General features: G+C 39.8%; 1 protein-coding gene across 1 annotated transcript in view; it reads left to right on the top strand.

Annotated features, from left to right (window-relative positions):
- COL4A2 (collagen type IV alpha 2 chain) overlaps window positions 1–20,807 on the top strand; it is a 141,725-nt gene that overhangs the window by 88,359 nt on the left and 32,559 nt on the right. Inside the window, exons 3-20 of the mRNA XM_066545329.1 lie at window positions 1,495–1,629; window positions 1,711–1,755; window positions 3,863–3,979; window positions 4,714–4,785; window positions 6,311–6,346; window positions 6,439–6,501; window positions 8,675–8,710; window positions 9,353–9,394; window positions 9,910–9,984; window positions 11,109–11,153; window positions 12,278–12,340; window positions 13,106–13,150; window positions 15,158–15,211; window positions 15,483–15,549; window positions 16,965–17,066; window positions 17,469–17,624; window positions 18,220–18,312; window positions 18,616–18,782. Of these exons, the coding sequence (XP_066401426.1) occupies window positions 1,495–1,629; window positions 1,711–1,755; window positions 3,863–3,979; window positions 4,714–4,785; window positions 6,311–6,346; window positions 6,439–6,501; window positions 8,675–8,710; window positions 9,353–9,394; window positions 9,910–9,984; window positions 11,109–11,153; window positions 12,278–12,340; window positions 13,106–13,150; window positions 15,158–15,211; window positions 15,483–15,549; window positions 16,965–17,066; window positions 17,469–17,624; window positions 18,220–18,312; window positions 18,616–18,782 (1,413 nt within the window). The remainder of the gene's footprint in view (window positions 1–1,494; window positions 1,630–1,710; window positions 1,756–3,862; window positions 3,980–4,713; window positions 4,786–6,310; window positions 6,347–6,438; window positions 6,502–8,674; window positions 8,711–9,352; window positions 9,395–9,909; window positions 9,985–11,108; window positions 11,154–12,277; window positions 12,341–13,105; window positions 13,151–15,157; window positions 15,212–15,482; window positions 15,550–16,964; window positions 17,067–17,468; window positions 17,625–18,219; window positions 18,313–18,615; window positions 18,783–20,807) is intronic.

Raw genomic sequence — 20,807 nt, 5'->3', positions numbered from 1 at the left:
ATACAATAAGATTTAAAGTATAAAACCTACCCCAAGTGTTGTGACAACCATTTTGCATGGAAGCAGGGTGGAAAATTGATTTGTTTTTGAAGCTACAAGTAAGCTGTGCTTCAGTCATAGCGGTGGTTTGGGGTGTGTGGTATGAAAACAACTGCAGCAGAAATAAATGTTTACTTTAGACAGTTGTTGACTATGAAATTTTTAAGTGTATCACAAATGGGCCTATGAAACTAAAATAAATTTTGCCTAACATCAGTAAGGCATTCTTCAGTGTCTTTGGTACACCTTCCTAATCCAATGAAATTAGGCTATCTTCAGGTTTCTTTTTTTCAAGTCCCCACACTGCCCTCTTTCCACCTCAATGGCATTAAATAAAGTTGAACTCTTGAACAGGAATTGCATTCACTTTCTAGCTCTTTCTTTGAAGGCATGGGCAAGACTGTAAGTATTTTCTACTAAAAGAAGATAGTATTTTTAATCAACTTTGTGCTATGAATATGTATGTGTTTGTTCATGGTTTGCTGTAGTTCTTCTCCTTTGTGAGATACTAGTGCTGTTCCAGCCTGGTCTGTGAAAAAAATCTAATTGCATTTTAAAAACAACTTTCATTAGATTTGACTTAATTTGAATGTCTTGGTAAATGGTGCTTTGCCCCATTTAAAACATATTTCTCCAGAAAAGATTGCAGCAATGTACTATTAATGTCATTAGAGAAGTGAGTACATGTAAAACATGTGTGCCTTTGGTGATGCTACGTCTGGAACAATATTCAAATACTTCAGTTCAGAGATCTCAGACATACTGTCACAATCCATTACTTAAACCTCCATTGTGTCATTTCAAAATTGTTTTTTTCCCCTTTTGAGCCTTGTGATCTTGGCAGCCAACAGGGATTATTTCTAAACTATGGTTGAAGTGGCGTGAAGAGCCAAACCAGCGCTGGAAGGGAGAATGACCAAGGAGCCCTGTGTGCAACTCTTCAACCTCTGTGGATCCATGCATGTCCCATCATTTTCAGGCTCCACTGCTGAATAGAAATATTGTCACTAAAGAGGCAGAAATTCCTGCCATTAAATATCAGACTCCACTTACAATATATATGGACAATAAGCAAATTTCACAGTTAATCATATTTTATTTGTTTGGAGTGTCATATGTTATGTTGTAGGAGAATCACTTTTGAGAAACCTCATTCCAAAGAAAACAGTTTTTTCATAGATTGGCCATGAATACTGAAGTAGTGAATACTGATTTGAATGCTAGTATCCATGAGTTAATTTTGTGACCACATATGCAATATAGTCACTGCTGCTGGAGTTTCTCTGTGTGGCATTTCAGATGACTTTTATCAAAGAGCCTGGCCTACTGTGATGGAAAGAAATTCTGTGTTTATTTTTTCTTTGAGAGATTGACTTTGTTGCAGGAGTGATAACCTATCCAGCTTCATACATCACAACTGTTCCTATGTCAATTCTGTTTTATTGTTTTTATCAGGGCCAGCCAGGACTCCTTGGATCACAGGGATTCACTGGACCACCGGGATTGATGGGGATCCCAGGAGTGCAAGGTCCCAAAGGTCACAAAGGTGAAAGAGGATACCCAGGAATAACTGGACCCAAAGGAGAAGTGGTAACTTTTGAATATCAAATGTTTTAGCTAATAAGCAAAATGCTAGCAGGACATCATTTTAATTGTGCTGTTTCACTCTAGGGACAAAGAGGAGTCACTGGATTCCCCGGGGCAGATGGCATTCCTGTAAGTAGCGGGTTACTTCATCTTTAAGAAATCACCAAATGCAAATATTGCAGGCTAGCTTAAAGCCTTTGTACTTTAATTAAAATGTCTGGGTTAAATTCTGTATCAGCCACGTACACATTTTTCAGCTAAGGCCATTTGCTGAAGTGAGTGGAACTGAAGATATACAACAAAAGAGCAGAATCTGTGCTCCCTCTCATTCCTCAGATAATTAAGGTCCATTTGCTTTGTCCTATGGAGAAATCCCCTTATAAAAGAGGCAGAAAAGGATAGAAATTTCCTGTGTCTCTGGAGGTTACCCAGATAAGTATGTTCTTTTGTAGGAAAGACCTGTGACTGAAGTGCTTCACAACTATCAAGCTTGTGAACAACAGACATGAGTTGGTTGTTCCTAATTATTTCTGATTTGCAAAGCTGGTATAACAACCAGTGATATTAAGAATACTAACTATGGTTAATTTGCTTTATAGTTCATATGGCATGCTTGAGATTGTCTTAAAAATCTTACTGAGCACTAAACAGTGTAAAACTTTGAACAAATGGACCAGGTCTATGAAACTGAAACACTCAAAGAGGAAAACCGGGTAAAGTTCACAGCACAGTATTTTCCCAGCCTACACTTCTTTACATCTTGTGTCATAAAATAACAAAGAAATCTGAGTCACTGGAATCCCTGGACAGAGTTCCCAGGCTTGGGTTTCCTTTGTAGTGCTCCCTGACACCGGGGCCCCGCTTTGCAGCCCACGCATCCACATCCACTCTACTTTCACCCTCTTTTGTTTCCAGAAGAGCTTCCTATCAAGTTTCAGGGATTTCTCTCTCACAGTCTTCCTTGTCTCCCACTTTCTTACTCTTTAAGGAAAAAAAGAAGACCATATTTGCCATTTCTATTAACACTCCTGAGCCAAGGATCTTGTTCATCTCACTGCATCATGCTGAGTTTTTTTCTAAGCACTGACACATCTTGGGAAGCAGAGTAAATTGCTCCCCTGTTGCTATAGCTGGACTGCTTCTCTTACCTGGGCATGTTTTCTTTTTCAGCCCTGCCTCCCTGACCTCTGCACATTGCATTGTGAGGGATAAATACCTTCAGACAGAACTGGAACCTGCATTTTTATTGTGTACTCTCTTCAAGCTGCCCCTGCCCTTCAGGCACCCTTATATTTTCCAACCAGTTTTTTCACTGACCATGGGAAGGCAGGTAGATAGACACCTGAACAAATCACAGTGGCACAGTGCTAAGATGTGAGGCTGGGAGCCAAGAGAGAATGGTGGCAAGACTGAGTCTCTTCTGGGATGAGGAGTGCAGTATTTGGTGGAGCTCAGTAAGGACATGGATATTCTTCTATTTTTTCTAAGCAATGGAGCAAAAGCAAAGAGAAAACTCTTTCTATAGATAAAGGAGAAGGAAGAAATGTTTTATGTTAGTTTCTGGGGTTTTTTTGACTGAGCCTGCTGGAACAAAGAGCTGCTCAAGGGAAGATTTGCTTCTCATCAGCCTCAGTGCAAACCAGAAGCAACAGCAGTTAAGGTGAATGCAGGAACAGCAATGAAAATACAGTTTAAGACAGGAGTAAATTTTCAGAGACTCTGTGTCAAGGTCTTGGAGTGCCCCCAGCTTACTACCTTTGAGCCCTGCTGTTTTCTTCCATTTTTACAGCCTCATCATGACACTCAGTCTAGCTCCAACAGCATCTTTGACTTTTTTCCTGGCTTGGAAGCTGTTCAAACTCAATGAGGAGCATTTCTTCCCACTCTTCCAGTGTGAAGCACTGAAATGCTTACCAATCCCAGTTTTTGGTGGATCCCTGCACAGCAGCCTCATCTGGCTTAGTTCTCTGCATAACAGTGTCTGCATTAAACATAGCTTTCTTACCCTTTCTGAGAGGTCCTTCACTACTCGTTTTTTCATGCTGTCTGGGGCATCTGGTTCAAGCTGCAGCTATATTAAAAAAAGGCACTGTCTGTTTCTGTCTTTGAAAATCCTAGTTTCCCATGGATCCAAGCCTTGGACTTAATGTGAGAATGTCTAAATACTTTGTGACTACAGGAAAAGGAAAACTAGAAACAGATGGATAGATAAACACTTTTTTTTTTTCCTCAACAGGGTCATCCAGGCCAGCCAGGACCAAGGGGGAAACCAGGTCATGATGGCTGTAATGGGACAGCAGGTGATCCTGGTGACGCAGGAACTCCTGGATTCTCTGGTTTCCCTGGTAGCATTGTAAGTAGCTGGCAGTAAGTGAGTATCTGAAGCTAAGAACATTGCTGGAGTGACTTTCCTTCACACATGGGGTGGGTTAATGGGACATCTCTTAACAAAGGGAATGTGGGGCTTTTTGGCCCAGCAGAGCATTGGTGCAGACTCAGCATGGACACACTGCACAGTGTGCAGTCATTGCATTGCAGCCAGGGCCACAAGGTCTGCTCAGAGCTGTACCTGTCACACAGGTCTTGCAGGGAGATTGCTGTAGGAAAAGCTGTACAGCTTTAATCAACAGCAATAAAATAATATTAAACTCGAAATTGCTGATGAAAGTATCCTTTTCTTCCCTGCCCCATGGCCATAGTATTGGCTTTTCATGGTGAGATACACAGGATCCTGCTGATGTGAGCAGTGGAACTCCTGGATTTACATGGGCACATGTCAGCCCTAGGAAGAGCAGCATCAGTTCTAGCTAGGAGGTGCTACCCCATAATACCACTCCCTGGTAATGGGGGTTTCTCCCCAAAATTTAGAAATTCATTCTTTTACATACTGTGAGGGTTTACATTTTTTTTTTCCTAAACCATAAATTTCCAAAGCTAGGCATAGTCTCTACCTCTAAACTGCAATATGTTTATGTACACTTACAAAAACACCAACAAATATTTTTCATTTCACTCTTAGCTGTTTACATGTTAGCAGAGATGGTGTGGGAGCTCACGTTGTGTTTTGATTTTTTTGGTCACCTCCAGGGAGTCCAGGGGCCCAAGGGCCAGAAGGGGGAGCCGTACATAGTGGCGCCGGAGATCATCAGCCGACACAGGGTACGTCCAGAACTGCCCCCAGTTACTCTTGCCCAGTGCAGTTTTGCAGACACATGATGGAGAGTAAATTTTTCTTATACTCTGATGGGCACATCCCAAGAGGCCCACTTTGATTTTGTGTAGGATTTGAAAGGCAGCTTCTGCTTTCTCTGGTTGCAGCGAGGTTTATATGATGTCCAAGGGAAAAAATCTGAACTCTTGTTATTTCCAAAGAGTGTCATCCTATAGGTGGATTGCAAAGGCACTGTGGATGATGTAGGTCAGATATTTCCCTCTTTATTCAATTACTACCTTTGTATCATGCATGGCAAAACCCTTTCTTTGCCATTGGTTTGTCCATTGAATGATTCTGGTTACTGTTAGCACCTTTCCTGTAAAATTGTCATGCAAGTGTTTGATTGACTTAGGGTAAAATATCCTTCAATATTTTATTTAGTTATTTAGTAACCCCCCAGTATTCCAATGTGTCTAATCCTTAAAGCTTGTTTTGTAATCACTTACAGCTTTTTCTCATATATATATATATAACCTTGCATAATTTGAAGGTATAAGAAGGAGATAAGGGATTACATGTGTAGAGTATAAATTGTGGCTGATTGAAAAGCTGCAACTGAGCTATACTCAGCACAGAAGGGATCTGCTGACATTGTTTGTGTGTATTTTGTGCCAGCAGTAAGTGCCAAAATAGGTATTTCTCTTGACGTATTTGTAAGTTGCCTGTATTTTTAATGGAAACCTCTTTTCCTTTTAGAAAATCTTCAGATCTGCACTGTTAGTAATCAGGAGCGATTAAGTAATGTTTAAGAAATGCTCAACTATATTGTGGCCAAGGATGGATACTGACACCTGTATTCATTTCAGAAAGTATTTGGTTCCACAAATTATTCTGTTAACTAAACCCAAATTAACTAGGTAGTTAAGATGCTGCTCAAAATGATTGAAGGTGTTTGGCCTGAATAACACATTATTTATGTGTGTTGAAAGGTCTTTGGGCTAGAACATTTTTGGATCTAATTTCCAAAAACATTTCAGCATGTACTGAAGTTAAAATATGTGGTCACTGAAAACAGTATGTTCCAAATGCTTTTAGTGACTAAGAAGAGAATCAAAATGATTCAGTAATTCCCATGCAACTCACAAAAATGAGCTTGGACATTTTATCTAAGGTTAGAGCCCTAATTAAGCCACTGGTGAGATAGGATTTTTCAACAAAAAATTCAGTGTGGTCTGTTGTATAGTTCAGCCTTGTAATTTGGATCCCTTACTTCATTAGCCAACTTTGTACCCTGCTACTTTATTGCATGCAGTTATCTATAGACTATGAAATATATGTGGCCCACATTCAGTTATCTCAACATCTCTATGGAATGCATCTGTATGGAAGGGTTTGAGTAGAATTGCATGCTATAATTATTTGTTTAAATGAGGAGAATATTATTAATGGATAAAAATATTTTATTCAATTTTGTATATAGAATTTATTGGATTTTTTTTACTTCTTTGTTTTTGTTTTGGTTTTTTTTAGGGAGATCCTGGGGATTCAGGGGTCATTGGTTTTCCAGTAAGTAGCATTACAGTGGATGTGATAAAGTGTAACAGTAGCTAATATCAGAACAACATTGATTGATAGTTGGTGGATTTTTTTATTTAAAGGGACCTCCGGGTACGCTGGGTATTCAAGGACCTACTGGTCCAAGAGGACAGCGAGGAAGACCAGTAAGTACATTAAAATTATGTTCTCTAGAAAATTAACCAAACAGAAGAATTATCTCATCAAGTTCCATTATGTTGGATTGTAACCTAGGTTAGAAATAGCAAGAAGGTGTCAATAGACATTAGACCTTTTAAAAAGCACAGTGAGACACTGAGGGATGAATATTGCATGAAGAGCTATATAGGGGTGCTGTCAGAAGCTTTTGATTCATATTGTATTTTTTTAACCTCCTTAGAACATCTTCCTACACTGCGTTATCAGAATGACTTGAATATGTTACCTTTTCTGCTCACAAAGGATATGTATATTAGCTCTCTATACTTCCCACAGGAGATTGAATGGTATTTAGAATGCAATTTTAAACTATTTTTCTGTGATTTTTTTCCCAAAATTGTAATTTACAGCACTGATGTTCACACCCGTTGCACTATAGTTCTTTGAGAAGACTATGTTCTCTCCAGATACAATTTCTACATTTCTTATTTCCATGGTTAGTAGTTTCATGGGTGAGAAGCAGGTATTCAAATTCAGTAGATCTCATTTTCTTTAAGCTTCTTTTATTTTCCTGTAACACAACTTTGTAGCATTTGCTTTTTTCGTTGTTTTGTCAAAATTTACTTTAGACCTGCTTTACATCCCTGGTCTGAGGGGGAAAAATTAATTTGGGGCTTCTCACTCACAGCCTCCATAGCTGTTTTCAGGAACACCCCCCTCCCCACCAGCCCCAAAAAACCCAAACTAAACCAAGCAAAACAAAACAAAAAAAAAAAAATCCACAGTATGCTAAGCCTTTCAAAGTTAATTTTCTGCACTGGTCTGTTTTATCACCTGGAGTAAACTGCACTTTTTCTTTCTTACTGGTCGAAGGAAAATCAGTCCTTTACTTACTCTTTCTTTAGAGCAAACCCACAGAAGTTCATGAGCTTCACACAGGAGCCCAGCCTGCAGTGACTCATATTCCCAGTGCTCTTTCTGGGATGTTAGGAGTGCTATGAACCATACATTTTCTGTGCCCTTGTCTTGGGGAGCTCCCACAGCCACATCCCTCTGGTTACCATACTGGCAACATCTCTTTTGAGCAAAATACATCCAGTTTTAGTTACTGCCTCTAAAGCTCTGACTCTCCTGTGAGAGACCCAGGAGCACTTCACAGGTGTGAGTTTCCATCACTGCCCTTGTCTAAGAGCTGGGTAGTGCAGGAAGGCAGGCCTGGCTCCCCCAGGTCCCTGCAGGCTCTCCAGGCTGGGGATACCCTGTGCAGCATCTGCCCAGTAGTTAGGCAGTAGTTCACAAATTACTCGAGTCACCAAAAGTGATTCAAAAGCAGGTTTTTTTCAGAACAAGTTTAGTGTTTGTCCACACAAAGATACGTAGCAAGCAGAGGTGCCTAAAAAGTTCAGGTCTCACCTGAATGTTACTATCTTTTCCTTGCAGGTTAGACTGAATTTTCCTTTATGTAGCTAACATCCCCTTTCAGGTTTCAGTAGGTGGACAGTTCCATCTGCAACCTTCTCTCCTTTCTGTGTCACTCATTCACCATGAACTGAGCAGCTCATGCTTCTTATTCACCCCAGATTTCCCTCCTTTGACAGTTTTTAATGTGTAAAGCCCTTTGGAGCCTGTTAACTACCATAGCTGACTGAAGCAAGGAAGGTTGTCTCTTCAATTAATGGTTTTCCTACCTCTTGTAAGCCTCTGTCAGATGTATTTCCTGTTTTAGTTTCATTTTCCACCATCTTCCTTTGGTTTCATTCTGTACAATCCCAGATAGGTAACCTGAGATGTCTGTGATAGTTCAGCCCCCTTACAGACCAGTACAGTACCAAAACTGCAGCCCAGTGAAGCCCTTAAAGATGTGCTTAGCTTTAGGTATGAGCTTAAAATGTTGCTTAGTCAGGATCCAAAAGCAGAAGTTCTTATTACTTGGAAAAATGGGTTTTCATTAGATCTAGGCTGGGTAACTCAGTCTGCTCAGAAGGATTACAATGTGACTTTGGAAAGTGTTTTTCAGAACAGTAAATACAGCTCATATATAGTAATAATGGCACATGGGATGCTGAGGAATACACTCCCTACTAAATATGTACTTAGTTTCAGACAGAGGGTAACTAACCTCCTGCGTGCATTAATTAGAAAGCAACGAGTAACTTACTCTCCCCTCTTGTGCTTCCCCAGGGACCACCAGGACCCCCAGGGCCCCCAGGACCACAAGTAAGTCTTTGTGTCAGAGTTGTTGATGTTGATTTTGTGTTGCTGAGGTTTATCCAAGACCTACTTCAAGGCAGTAAAAGAAAGAACCATGGGCTGCATGAAAGACTGTGTAGCACAAGACTTTCTGTGTTGGCTGCATACCATGGGAAGTTAATCTTACACTGGGATCACCTACCCTGAAAAGATTAGAGCCAGATTTAATTTGCTACTGTAGTCACAGTAGCTTTCCATGAACAGAGAATCCTTGCAGTCTTCACAATACTCAGTTTTATCTCCATGGAAAAAATATATGACTTCATTGTTCCAGCCAATTTAGGTGTTTTTATTTAGCATTCAAGGCTATTAAAAAATCTTTCAGAAGAAATACTTGATCTTTTCATGACCTTACTCAGTGGATGACTCAAAGAAGAACTGGTAGCATGGTATTTTAAACAGTTGTCTTTATAAAAATTTGGGTCTGTAAAATTACTTCTAAATCTATAAAAATACTTCAAGGTAAGCCTAGGCTATTGTTTGATTGCATTCTTCAGTGGTGTCATACAGATTGGTAAGCCTGAAAAGGCCTTTAAGCATGTTTAAATTTGAATTTTATATTAGATTAGAGTTGTACACTTGGTAAACATTGACCTGTTGTTTTTGCAGGGCAACAGGGGACTTGGCTTCTATGGAGAAAAAGGTGAACAGGTAAAGGAAAACTAATGAATTAATATCACTACTAAAGGGCAGGTGGATGTTTTCTGTTATTTATAAATTAACATACTTTAAATACTCTCTTCATTTGCAATTGCATTATATAATTATAAGAGAAAAATGAAGTATAGGTCTGAAAGTAATTATAATCTCAGTAAGGGACATCATAGCTGAACTAACCCCTATATGTCTAGTTCTCTGTGTGCTCTCATTTACACTGACACAGAGGTAACTTCTGAAATTTTTAAAGCCAGGCCACTTTATGTAATGCAATAACACTTGCTGTTGTGAAAACACACAGGGCAAGAGCAAGTACTGCTATATGTTTACCCAGCACAAAATTAATTTATCTTGCCACAAATTTATCTGGTATGGTTGTATATGGTTAGAACCAGATTTCCAGCAGGGGCAAATCTGTGCTGTTCTCTGCAGTGTCCTAGATCCTCTGCTGATCAACTTGGCCAGGAATTAGAGCTGTTGGTGAATGTTCCTTTGTGTTTTCCCTGCAGGGCTCTCCAGGTCCTCCAGGTCCACCTGGGCTTCCTACAAGAGAACTGACAGGTGTCCCCCCTGACAAGCACAAGGTAACTAAGAGGGCATTTTTCTGAGATAAAAAAGGAACCAAGAGCTCTGCGCTACCAAAACTAAAATATTGTACAAACATGCTGTAACATAGAACTTAAAAGACTTTAATATACCAAAAGAGAAGTCTGCTACTTTCACAAACTTGGATCATAACAAATTCATTGAAACTGTGGTGGCTAAAGTAATTCAGAAAGTATTTCTCAAGTTTAGAGATGTCTTTGGCAAACTTGTTCTTTTTGTTTAAGCGTGCAGCTACTGGCCATCACTCACATCTCATTTTACAAGCAGAAATGCCTGCTGAGAAACCATTACTGTGTTTGTTTTGATAACTTATCTGTGTGATGCAGATATTTATATACTTAGAGTTAAGGCTTATTCTTACATATTGGAGAAATCCCCACATGGAAGATGCAGTTTATTCTCATCTGCTGCTCCTTGCTGGGAGCAGAGGGAGTCATACCCTGTATGTGTGCATTCTGTATCAGACACCAACCTCCAGATCAGTTACTTTTCATCCCACATTTGAAGTTAGAAAGTTTATGTGGCTCATACAATTTCTGCAGTAAGATGAGTAAATTGCTATGACACGGGAAGATCTAAAACCAGCTTTGATACTCTGCAGTCTGCCCTAAATAACATACATGCTGAGATTTTCATGACTAAGCAGACACCCACATTGAACTACTTACCTGGAGAGCTGTTATATTCAATGGAGATGTCATCAATATAGAGAGTGGAATTTAGACTATGATTTGTCTTACCCTAACTGGAGCTCTTGATCAAATAATTCGTAGATAATCAGTAGGTTAAAAATGGGAGAGTGTGCATTTATTCATAGGCATTCCTTTGGCACTCACCACCCAGACATCTCATGAACAAGCCTGGAAAGAGCTGAGCATTGACATTCCTAGAGATCTTTTCAGAAAAATTATCAAGTATTTCTTTAAAAAGCAACTTCAAAAACTTATCATGAAAGCATTGATTTAATACAAGAAGTGTATGAATAAAGAACAGCACAAGAGTAGTGTTTTTTCTCTTGATCAGTCATTTTGTGTTGTATAAAAGTTATCAAAATGTAAGTGGGAATGCCAAACCTATCCGAATACTTTTTCCTTATTGTTAGGGTGAAAGAGGAGACCCTGGACCAAGAGGAGAAGCTGGAATTCCAGTAAGTCATGTGGAGAAGAACAAAGTCAAATAATAATATTAGACACTACTTCTAATGCTTCAGAAAAACTGAACAGCTTGATGTGTAATAACTCCACAGTACAATCAGTTGTCCTCTTACTGATTTACTGAAATAAGACTTTCCCTCACATATTTTTAATTTTAGTTCTAATTATTAATAAATAATCTCCTTGCTTATTCTTCTGATCTATGTTTTAAAATTTCACTGTATTTTATTCAATAAGAACATATTGTATTTTTAATCCTTTTTAGCCTACTGTCCAACACATACAAACTTTTTGTCTCATGGTTTTTCAGATCTGTTGAGTAAGTGGGCAGTAATCCCATATGTTGCATTGTGTAAAGCTGTCAACCCAGCTTGACTGAACATGGTTTAGTTATAACTCACAGACAAGCTCTAGACTGACTAAATAGCTTTGCCATTGAGTGGTTCCTTTTGACTTCCCAGAGGGGTTTAAAACAGAATCTTTACTAAGCAGGGATGCCTTGCTGAGCATTTTGCAGAGCTTTATTTTCTCAGATGGTCTGGTCAGCAGCTCCACAAGGTTATGGGAGAAGGTCACATTGTGAGCCCTGATGCCCTCCATGTGTGGTTGCTTGCCTGTTGTTCAGCTGCTGATCATATTCTACACATGTTGGATTTTTTTGTGCTCATTAGAAAAACTGTGATTATATGCTGATGTGGCAAAAGGGGATATGTGCTTCTCCCCTTCTTTTGTTTTGTATAGTAGGATGGATAGCAGCGTGCCTGTGTTTGCCAAACAGCTCTCTGAAGCTACAGTTTGGGCATAAGCTGAGTTGCTTAATTGGTTCTATAGCTGAATAATTACTTTGGCTCTTCTTCAGAGCTGCAGACACAGAAGAAATAAAGGAGATGATAGGAGGGAGACACTGTCCTCTCTCTAATGGCCTGCTCCTGCTATTGTAACAAAGCAAGCATGTTACACTTAATTATAAGGACAACAGTTCTTTCACATGCAGCTATTATTAGATTATGCTTGTGTTACAATGATGCTTTCTTCCTGTTTCGCTTCCATAGACAGTGTTGCAATTTTTTTGTACATAATGAAGAAATACACTGAACTGACCTGCAATCTTTCCTAGGGTGTTCTTCTCTTTCCTCTCGAAAAAGGTGAAGAAGGGGTAGTGGGCTACCCAGGACAAAGGGTGAGTCATTCAGTTAGTCAATTCTAAAGGTAGAATTCATTCAGCTGAGTGGGTGGATCTGAGCTGAGAGTTTGCCTTCTGGAACAAAACTCAGATGAAAAAAATCAAAGAAGTTATAGTTCTTCAGATCAATAGGTTTGGCCAGCTCAGAACTGCCTGAAGCAGGAAAGGCCATTTTGAAATGCTGGTGGGAGGAGGCCCCCACAGGACTCACAGGTGAATGGCAATGTGTCCCTGTGCCATCCCTGGGAAGCCTTGTGCATCTCTCACCTGAAGCTGTGCTCACCAACCACAGCTGCTGTCCTGGTCCTCAGCACAGACTGTCCTTCCCTGTTCCCATCTGAGCTGTCTGCAGACCATGGTTAACAACAGGAGTCTGACTCCACTTACTTGTGGACTCAAGCAAAAGTCAATCTAAATGCTTCCAATGCTAAATGTAGCATCTCTGACTGCTTGTTTTGGAGCAGTGTTTCTGAAGTGCTTAAATGGAGTGAGAACAGTACTGAGAATACATTTTCTTAAAAAATCTCAGTCATCTTTATAATCTTATGGTCAATTTACAATGTATTGATTAAGAGAGAAAAAAAATATAATACCAGATTAGATTTCAGACTTGTACTATTTTCTAATTGAAAACATATCTGAAGTGTAACTCTTAGAGTTTCAAGCTATTAGATTTATTTTCTCTAAGAAATAATAATGGTTCTTTGCTATGAGGATGTTAGAATGTCATTTTATTTTGTTAATTTTATTGTACCTTCATAGGGACTGCCTGGCATCACTGGTTTTCCAGGACTCAGTGGAGAAAGAGTGAGTATTTCATACAAGACTGTTGTTTCTAACACATATGAAGACCATCTGTCTGAAAAGTAAACTGTAGAGGACAAATTCTGCCTGCAGTTACACTAGCTGTAGTCTAACAAATATCATCTGGGTTCATCCATCATTCTAATTTTGGGTCAGTTATTTTTCTCATCAGTGAGGCAAAAAAAATTACCCTATGATTAAAGTCCAGATTTGCTTAAACCATGAGCATCTTTTGAGACCATTACAGGGAAGTATCACTTTCATTGTTCTAATTACTGTGATTATGATTTCTGTCATTTTCTTGCTACAAGCAGAAGCTTTTTTGAATAGCTTTCTGCAGATGTGTTTGAAATCTACGGTTATCTTGGATATCACAAAGAGAGAAGAGATGGAAACTGATAAATATACCAGTTTAATCTCTGTCCCCATGGAAACACACCCAAATATTTAAAATAGCATTCTGTCAGACAGAGACTTTCTGTTTGGTCTCAGAAAAAGGCTTCTTCAGTCAGCATTAGAAATCACTTCCATGAGGTAAATAGCTCTGGGATGCACGATTTTTCCATGCCTTGCCATCTTTAGTTGTTTAAAGATTTGTCCTGCCACCAAGGCATAACAATAATAACATGAAACACATGGGACATGAAAGTACACGAAATCTGAAAAATAACATTTGCACAGCTATTCAGTCTGGTGGTGTGGAAGGGAATTGCTATTAGTAATGCATACATGGAGAGGCTGATGCAAAAGCCATTAAAGCCCACTGGTTGACCTTAACATGGGTTCATGCTCCAGTCAGAAGGGAGCAGTGGCTGCTCCTTTTTGAGGATGAATCTTGGCAATAGTTGTAGCAGAAGGAACATTGGTTTGGATGGACTGTCATTGTATAATCTGTATGTGAGAGGAGATGCCCTACTCTATGTGCTATTCACAACCTCCTTTTTGTTGATTTTTGACTGATTTTATTCTTGAGAGAGAAAGAAGGATGATAGGTCCTGCTAGCACACAGATGAAGTTGCAGTTGAGCAGGAAGCTGCTGGCTTTGCTTTTAGACCACCAGCTCCACCTAGTGTAAAGAGATTTTACACGTGATAATCAAGAGGCTCTTTTTCCAATGGTGAGATGCACACTTGCCATTATGGAAAAGCCTCTGAAACGTGATCGGGTTTGCGGCATCTGATTGAGAGCTGTGGTACTTTTAGTGCTTCAAAACTACTTCAAGAGTGACTAACAGAGCTGGTTATTACCACTGAAGTTCTGGGTAAGGGTTGTACCCACTGTAAAACTTGAGAGATACTGAGATTTTTAAAAACTGGCTAATAATCTAAGTGTGAATTATACAAAACTACTGTGTTAATTGACATTAGTTGTTGATCTGGCCACTGTTTTCCACTAAAAGCACACCTTTTTGACACCAGTCTCTTTCCAGAGTGCATATAAACATTTTCTGTAGAGAACAAAAGTTGTCAAAGAGCTGAGTAAAGCACACAGAAGAGATGATCAGCATCTCTGAAATCTGTCTGCTTCTGAGTTCTCATTCAGCCTTTCTTCAGCCAAACAGTTTCCAGCCACCTGGAAAAGAGCAAAAAGCACCTGTGTACTTCAGTCCTATTTCACTGCTCACTGTTCCCATTCCAGTGAAAATATGTCTACTTGTGATGATTCTGACATGTTTAGTTTTCTTGCAGCAGGCTGCTGTGGTCTGGCTGCCTAGCCCATGTGGCTCAGGGTCAACTGGCATGGCGGGGATCCCCCTTTCTCCTCCTGCACCTGCAGCATCCATGGAATGGTGTGAGTGTAGGTGCTCCTTCCATCTGCACCGCTGCCAGGGGTGACAGAGCCTGCAGCACAGCAGGTCTCTCTGGCCTTTGGCAAGAGTTAGGCTTGATCCAAGAGATGGGACAGCAAATCACAAAGAAACTTATTGGTGTTACAGGAATTGCTACTGACCAAATAATTTTAGTCTCTCTCTGATAAAAGCAAAGTCAATTGTTTCTATGTGTATTCCAGGGTATTCCAGGATATGATGGTCCACCCGGTGGCCATGGTCCCAGAGGAAGCAAGGTACTGCTTTACTTTCATTTGGTGGAAGCAAGAAGCCAGATTGTCATTTTGCCTTCTTTCCTTTTCTGTCATCATGTAGTAGCAATTGTGTCTGTTACCATTGTAGAACCGGTTATGTGGTTTGTTAATTTGATATCTTTGAAGTTTCTTAAATGTTGTGTCAGTGCCTTTGGGAGTTTGGGGTTTCTGTTTTATGGGGATACCATTTCATTCTAAAATAAATTGTCTATAACAATGTGCTTGGGTGTGATACTTCAACTTCTGTTGACAGGGGGAGCCTGGCGAGATGGGTCCTCCAGGGCCAGATTCCTATTTCCCTTCCCGCGTCCCAAGGAAAGGTACATCTTCTTTGCTCTCATTTTATATCTTAGCTGTTTTACTACCTTCTGCATAGATCAAAAGCATGACATTCTAAGAATTCAACTCCTAAAAAAATGTGTTTGCTAAAGTGTTCCAGAAGCTGTAATTGCCTTCCAAGAGAGTGCCCTAATCACCTTTCTGCAGGAAGGTGGTTTCTTTGTCTCTCCTGCTGAGCTGGATTGCTGTACAAAAGGCTTCCATGCATGCCTGTATCCACAGAGAAGAAGCAAGCAAAAATGTGTGTGACTTTGTTGTCCAGCAAAAGGAAGAATGGGAGTCTGTCTTCTGTGTCCTGTTTCAGACTTTGGATAAAGCACAGTAGTGGCAGCACAGCAGAGAGCATTCTTATCATCTTATAGAAAGACAGAGAAAGAAGAAAGAAAAAGAAAGAAAAAGAAAGAAAAAGAGGAAAGAAAGAAAGAAAGAAAGAAAGAAAGAAAGAAAGAAAGAAAGAAAGAAAGAAAGAAAGAAAGAAAGAAAGAAAGAAAGAAAGAAAGAAAGAAAGAAAGAAAGAAAGAAAGAAAGAAAGAAAGAAACCCAAACATTAAGAAAGCCTTGAGGAATATAAGAGTATTTTTTTTCCTTTTTAAATTTGACAAATTTCCGTTGCGATCTTTTCACTGTGCTTGTAGCACCCAGTGTCAGCTGTTCTGCAGAGCTGTGGTGGCTCTGCATGGCTAGACTAGAAACACATAAAAGGTGATAGCAGTTTGCCAAGACCAAAACTATTCAAGGGAAGGTGCCAGCAAACAGCAAGAGTGATCACATGCCATGGCCTTGGCCTTTGTCCTCATACCACGGAGTTTACTAGTCTTGTTGTAAGCCAGAGAGACTAGCAGTGAATGGTTCCCTCCCTCCCAGAGAAAGGGGGAAAGAGGCCCAAAACATTGTTCAGATCACCCCAAATACTCTGCCAGCCTTTTAGAAGCAGGAGGGACTGTGTAGAGAGAGGAACAGGCAGAGGGCTGAAGACACCACATGTCCTCTACTATCGCTGATCTTTGACAAGAGCATGATACTTTCTGCAGGCAGTAGCTGGGCTGGGCCCAGATGCTTTTGGTAGTGGGAAGCAAAGGAAAGCTCACATATCACACATCTGTTACAATAGAAACTTCCTGTAGGAAAAAGAGGGGCTCTCCTCAGGAAGCTGCCCTTCTGTGCTTCCCAGATATTGCTAGAGCAATATAGCTCTAGCTGCATATTAGTAAAAGGTGAAAGATACAATCCTGCTTCCTGGGCTTGGTGGCTCCACACCACTTCTGTCAGTCTAAAGCTACATTAGAAACTGTTGTAAACTCTACTATTCCAAAGCACTTGAAGATTCTAATATTTGCTTTTTTACAAAGAGCAGCATCACACTAACACGTTTTGTGGAATTGGGGATGTCTTTCAGGTGCAAGAGGTGATCCAGGCTTCCCAGGTGTTTCTGGACTCCCAGGAGACAGAGGAGACGAGGGAGATCGTGGATTGCCTGGTCTTCCTGGATTTTCTGATGGTAATGTCCCAGCAATACATGTTCTAACAGCTTAACTTTATAGGGAGTTTGACTGATACAGGGTCACAGTGGGGAAAATCTTTATGGGGATCATGTGATAGACAGTGCAGAGTAGTAGATAATAACTGTGGGGGGCAAAGAATGGGAGGAGCATTTTCCTTTGGACCAGTGGGACTCTTGCAAAACTACTGAAATAGAGATGATGACAGAGTCTTGTTCCTGTAACTGCTGTTGATTTGCTCCAGTGAAAAGTGCAGTTACCATTTTGCTTCATGCTAAGCGTGTCCATTTTTCCTTTCATGTTAGATGCAATTGTATGAACTTTCTCTTCTGTTACATCACAGCTCTTTGGGCAGCACTGTTAAGAAATTGCTCTGAACTTCTTCCCTGGCTCTGTTTCAGCGGATGGGGATAAGCCAGGCTTACCTGGAGAAATGGGACCAAAAGGTGAAAAGGGTGAAATTGGATCTCCTGCTTACTTTGTGGGACCGCCTGGGCTTCCGGGCAAGGATGGCTCACCCGGAATTCGTGGTCCACCTGGTCCTGTTGGAGCCCCTGGTAAGTGCAAAAACAGAGATGATGAGAACTCTCAGGAAAATCTTTGATTATTTTAAAGACAGCTGCTGGCAGGGCAAAGTGAGACATTGGCAGAATGAAATGAAATGAAATGAAATTAAATTAAATTAAATTAAGTGAAATGAAATTAAATGAAAATTAAATGAGAGGTGGGGAGGACACAGAGAAGTTGTGTACACTCATCAGTGAAGAAAACGTTTGTGTAATTTTTAGACAGACCTGGAAACATTTGAAAGAATGGAGAAAAGAATGTGCAGGAGATGATCCAGAGCAGGTTATTTGTGCTAATGCAGAGTAGGTTGGGCTGAGAGGAGGAATTCAGTGTTAAGAGAGAGCAAAGAATGGTGAGGATTGTCTACCACAACAGATGGACGTTACTGAGAATGAGTGTGAGAAGCTGTCAGAAGATGGAGAGAGGAAGAGAGAAGGGAGTGCATCACAGCAGGCTGGGTTAGACAGGAAGTGACATTAGAGGAAACGGGGAAAATATGTTGCAGCTCAAAGAAATAGGAATGAAAGAGAAAAAGAGTAAATGTACAGTAGATGAATTTATATTTTCATTAAATTAAACTTCTAGGTCCTCTCTTTGGATTAAAAGGACGAGAGGGAACACCTGGTAGATTTGGTATGCAAGGTTTCCCTGGGCCAAGAGGACAAAAAGGACCTAAGGGTAAGTTGTAACAGATAACTCAATAGATGATCTGCTGTTATGCATTATCTAAAGCCCCAGTGTGTTCAGTCTGGGTTTATTGAACTATGACATGCATGAGGACTGATGAATTTGATCAGGGGCTAACATGACAGAGAAACCTTGTGTTTGATTCTTGTCAGAAAAAAAAACAAACGAGTAATTTTCTCAAGTATTTGAGAAACTTCTCAAATGTTCTCAAGTCTATATATAAGATGGATACAGCTGCACATCTATTTGTTGTTGATAGACCTTTCTTTCTTCTCATTCCAATTTTTTCCTTAGGTGAAGAAGGGGATTGCACTAGATGCCTTTTGGGTGAGGAACTCAGAAGGGGCTCTACTGGCCCCCGTGGCCCTCCTGGCTTTCCAGGAACTCCTGGCCAGCCTGGAAGGAAAGGAGAACCTGGTGATCAAGGACCACATGGTCTTCCTGGCTTCCCTGGAGCAAAAGTGAGATCGTTGGGGTTTTTTTATTGCTTAGTTTTATATGCCTTAGTTTTATATGCCAATTTTATATGAAAAAAATCCAAAACCTCAAGCTATTCTCCATGGAAAAATGATGAAAAGTATTATTTTCTCTTCCTTCCTTCCTTCCTTCCTTCCTTCCTTCCTTCCTTCCTTCCTTCCTTCCTTCCTTGCTTCCTCCCTCCCTCCCTCCCTCCCTCCCTTCCCACAAAATATGGAAGGCCAAACATTGCTAGAATGGAAGTGCAAATAAAAAATTTTAGGGAGAGAGAAAGATTTCCCCATAAATTCCCAAAATTCCCCATAACCCAAAGTCCACCTTCTATCTGAAGAAAGCAGAACCCTTTCAAGCTGCTGTATTGAGTGTGATCTGACCAGGGAAGGGAAACAACTCCAATAGTAAGCTGCTAATAGGATGTGCATGTTAAACTGATAAAATGAAAGATTCTTGTTCACAATATAATCTTCCTAAATAGCACTGTTCAATAGCACAGAGGAAAGGGCTCATAACAGCTTGTTTGTGGGTGAATCATAGAGGTGCTGTACTATGTGGTGTGCTGGCTGCATTGTGGCTCCTCACAGGCAGAACTGGCTTCAGTCAGCCACATCTCCCAAGGGTTTAGAGTGAGTCCTTTGTAATGCTGACCCAAAAGCTGATTTTATGTATCAAAGAATTGTAGAATGCTTTTGGTTGGAAGGGGTCTTAAAGATCTGCCAGTTCCAAACCCCTGCCATGGGATGGAACACCCTCCACTACACCAGGTTGCTCAGGACCCCACCCGAGTGTTCTTGGCCTGGAGCATTCCAGCATTCCAACTCTTCTGGGTCTGTGCACCTACTTCAGGGCCTCACCACCCTTACAGTAAAGAATTTCTTCCTAATATCTAATCTAAACCTAGTGGCTGGCAGTATAAAACCATTCCTCTTTTCCTATCACTACATACCATTGTAAAGTCCAAAGATGTCAGAGCAAATCTGACTGTTTTCACTTAGTACTTTAGGCTCTTCTGGAAATTAAAAAAGCCAAGTTCACTCACAACTATCTAAAGTTTGGAATTTTTTAGAATTAAAATATTATATATTAAACTTTTACTTTATTTTGGCTGTATTAAAAAAAAAAAAACAGAAAAGGTAGATTTTTTTGCAAAAATTCAAAATACTTTTATGAGAAGCTATACTTTCTAGAAGTCACAAAAATTTGACAGTAATATTTCCCAAAATATAATATTGATACTTTGTTTAAAACTTTGTAATCTCTACAAAGCTTTTTTTGCTTTTGAGATTCTTCATCCCAGAATTTAAGTTACTGTAGAACAGAGGGAAGAATAAACATGTACAGACATAACGCAGCAAATTCAAAAAGTAAAACCATGTAGCTTATATATTCTTGGTCCATATACTGGGGCAAAAATCACTCCATAATTTTTTAAGCTTGTTCAACAAGATACATGTGTGGATGATAAATATAATTAATCTTGATGAGATGTATGTTAGTTTAATGAAAATGAAGTTTTATCCCAAGCAAAAGGATTTTTTTTTCCTGTGGATAAAGAGAAATTAGAAGCAGCTGTAAAATATTTTGAAAATATCTCTATGCTAAATTGTATTATACATAACAACTAAATCTTGAGGAAAAAAAAAGCAAGGTGAAGATCATGCTATTAGTACAGTGTTAATGCAGTAATTCAGCATTCTTTTAAGTTCTTGAGGTTTCTTTTGGCCTGAAAAAAATCAATGTCCAAAAGAAACAACTTTTTCATGGAGTACAGATTGGCTTCAGTCACATTAAAATGCAGCTTTCAAATATGTCCCAGGTAAAGCAGAATGCTTGCAATCAAAATTAATCTCACTCTTTTGACTAACAGAAGTGCAAACCTGCATTGTTGTGGTGACCTGCAGCTGAGAAACAGTTTTTATAAATGCTTTTCACCCAGAATGTCGATAAAATACTGTGGTGCCAAATACACACTTCTAAATAATAACTGGCACAGGAGTATTTTAAGCAAAAAA

The sequence above is a fragment of the Molothrus aeneus genome, chromosome 2 (genome assembly GCF_037042795.1).
Source record: "Molothrus aeneus isolate 106 chromosome 2, BPBGC_Maene_1.0, whole genome shotgun sequence".
Classification (NCBI taxonomy): domain Eukaryota; kingdom Metazoa; phylum Chordata; class Aves; order Passeriformes; family Icteridae; genus Molothrus; species Molothrus aeneus.
Note: the sequence above shows the minus strand (reverse complement) of the source record. Positions and strands in the feature narration are given on the sequence as shown.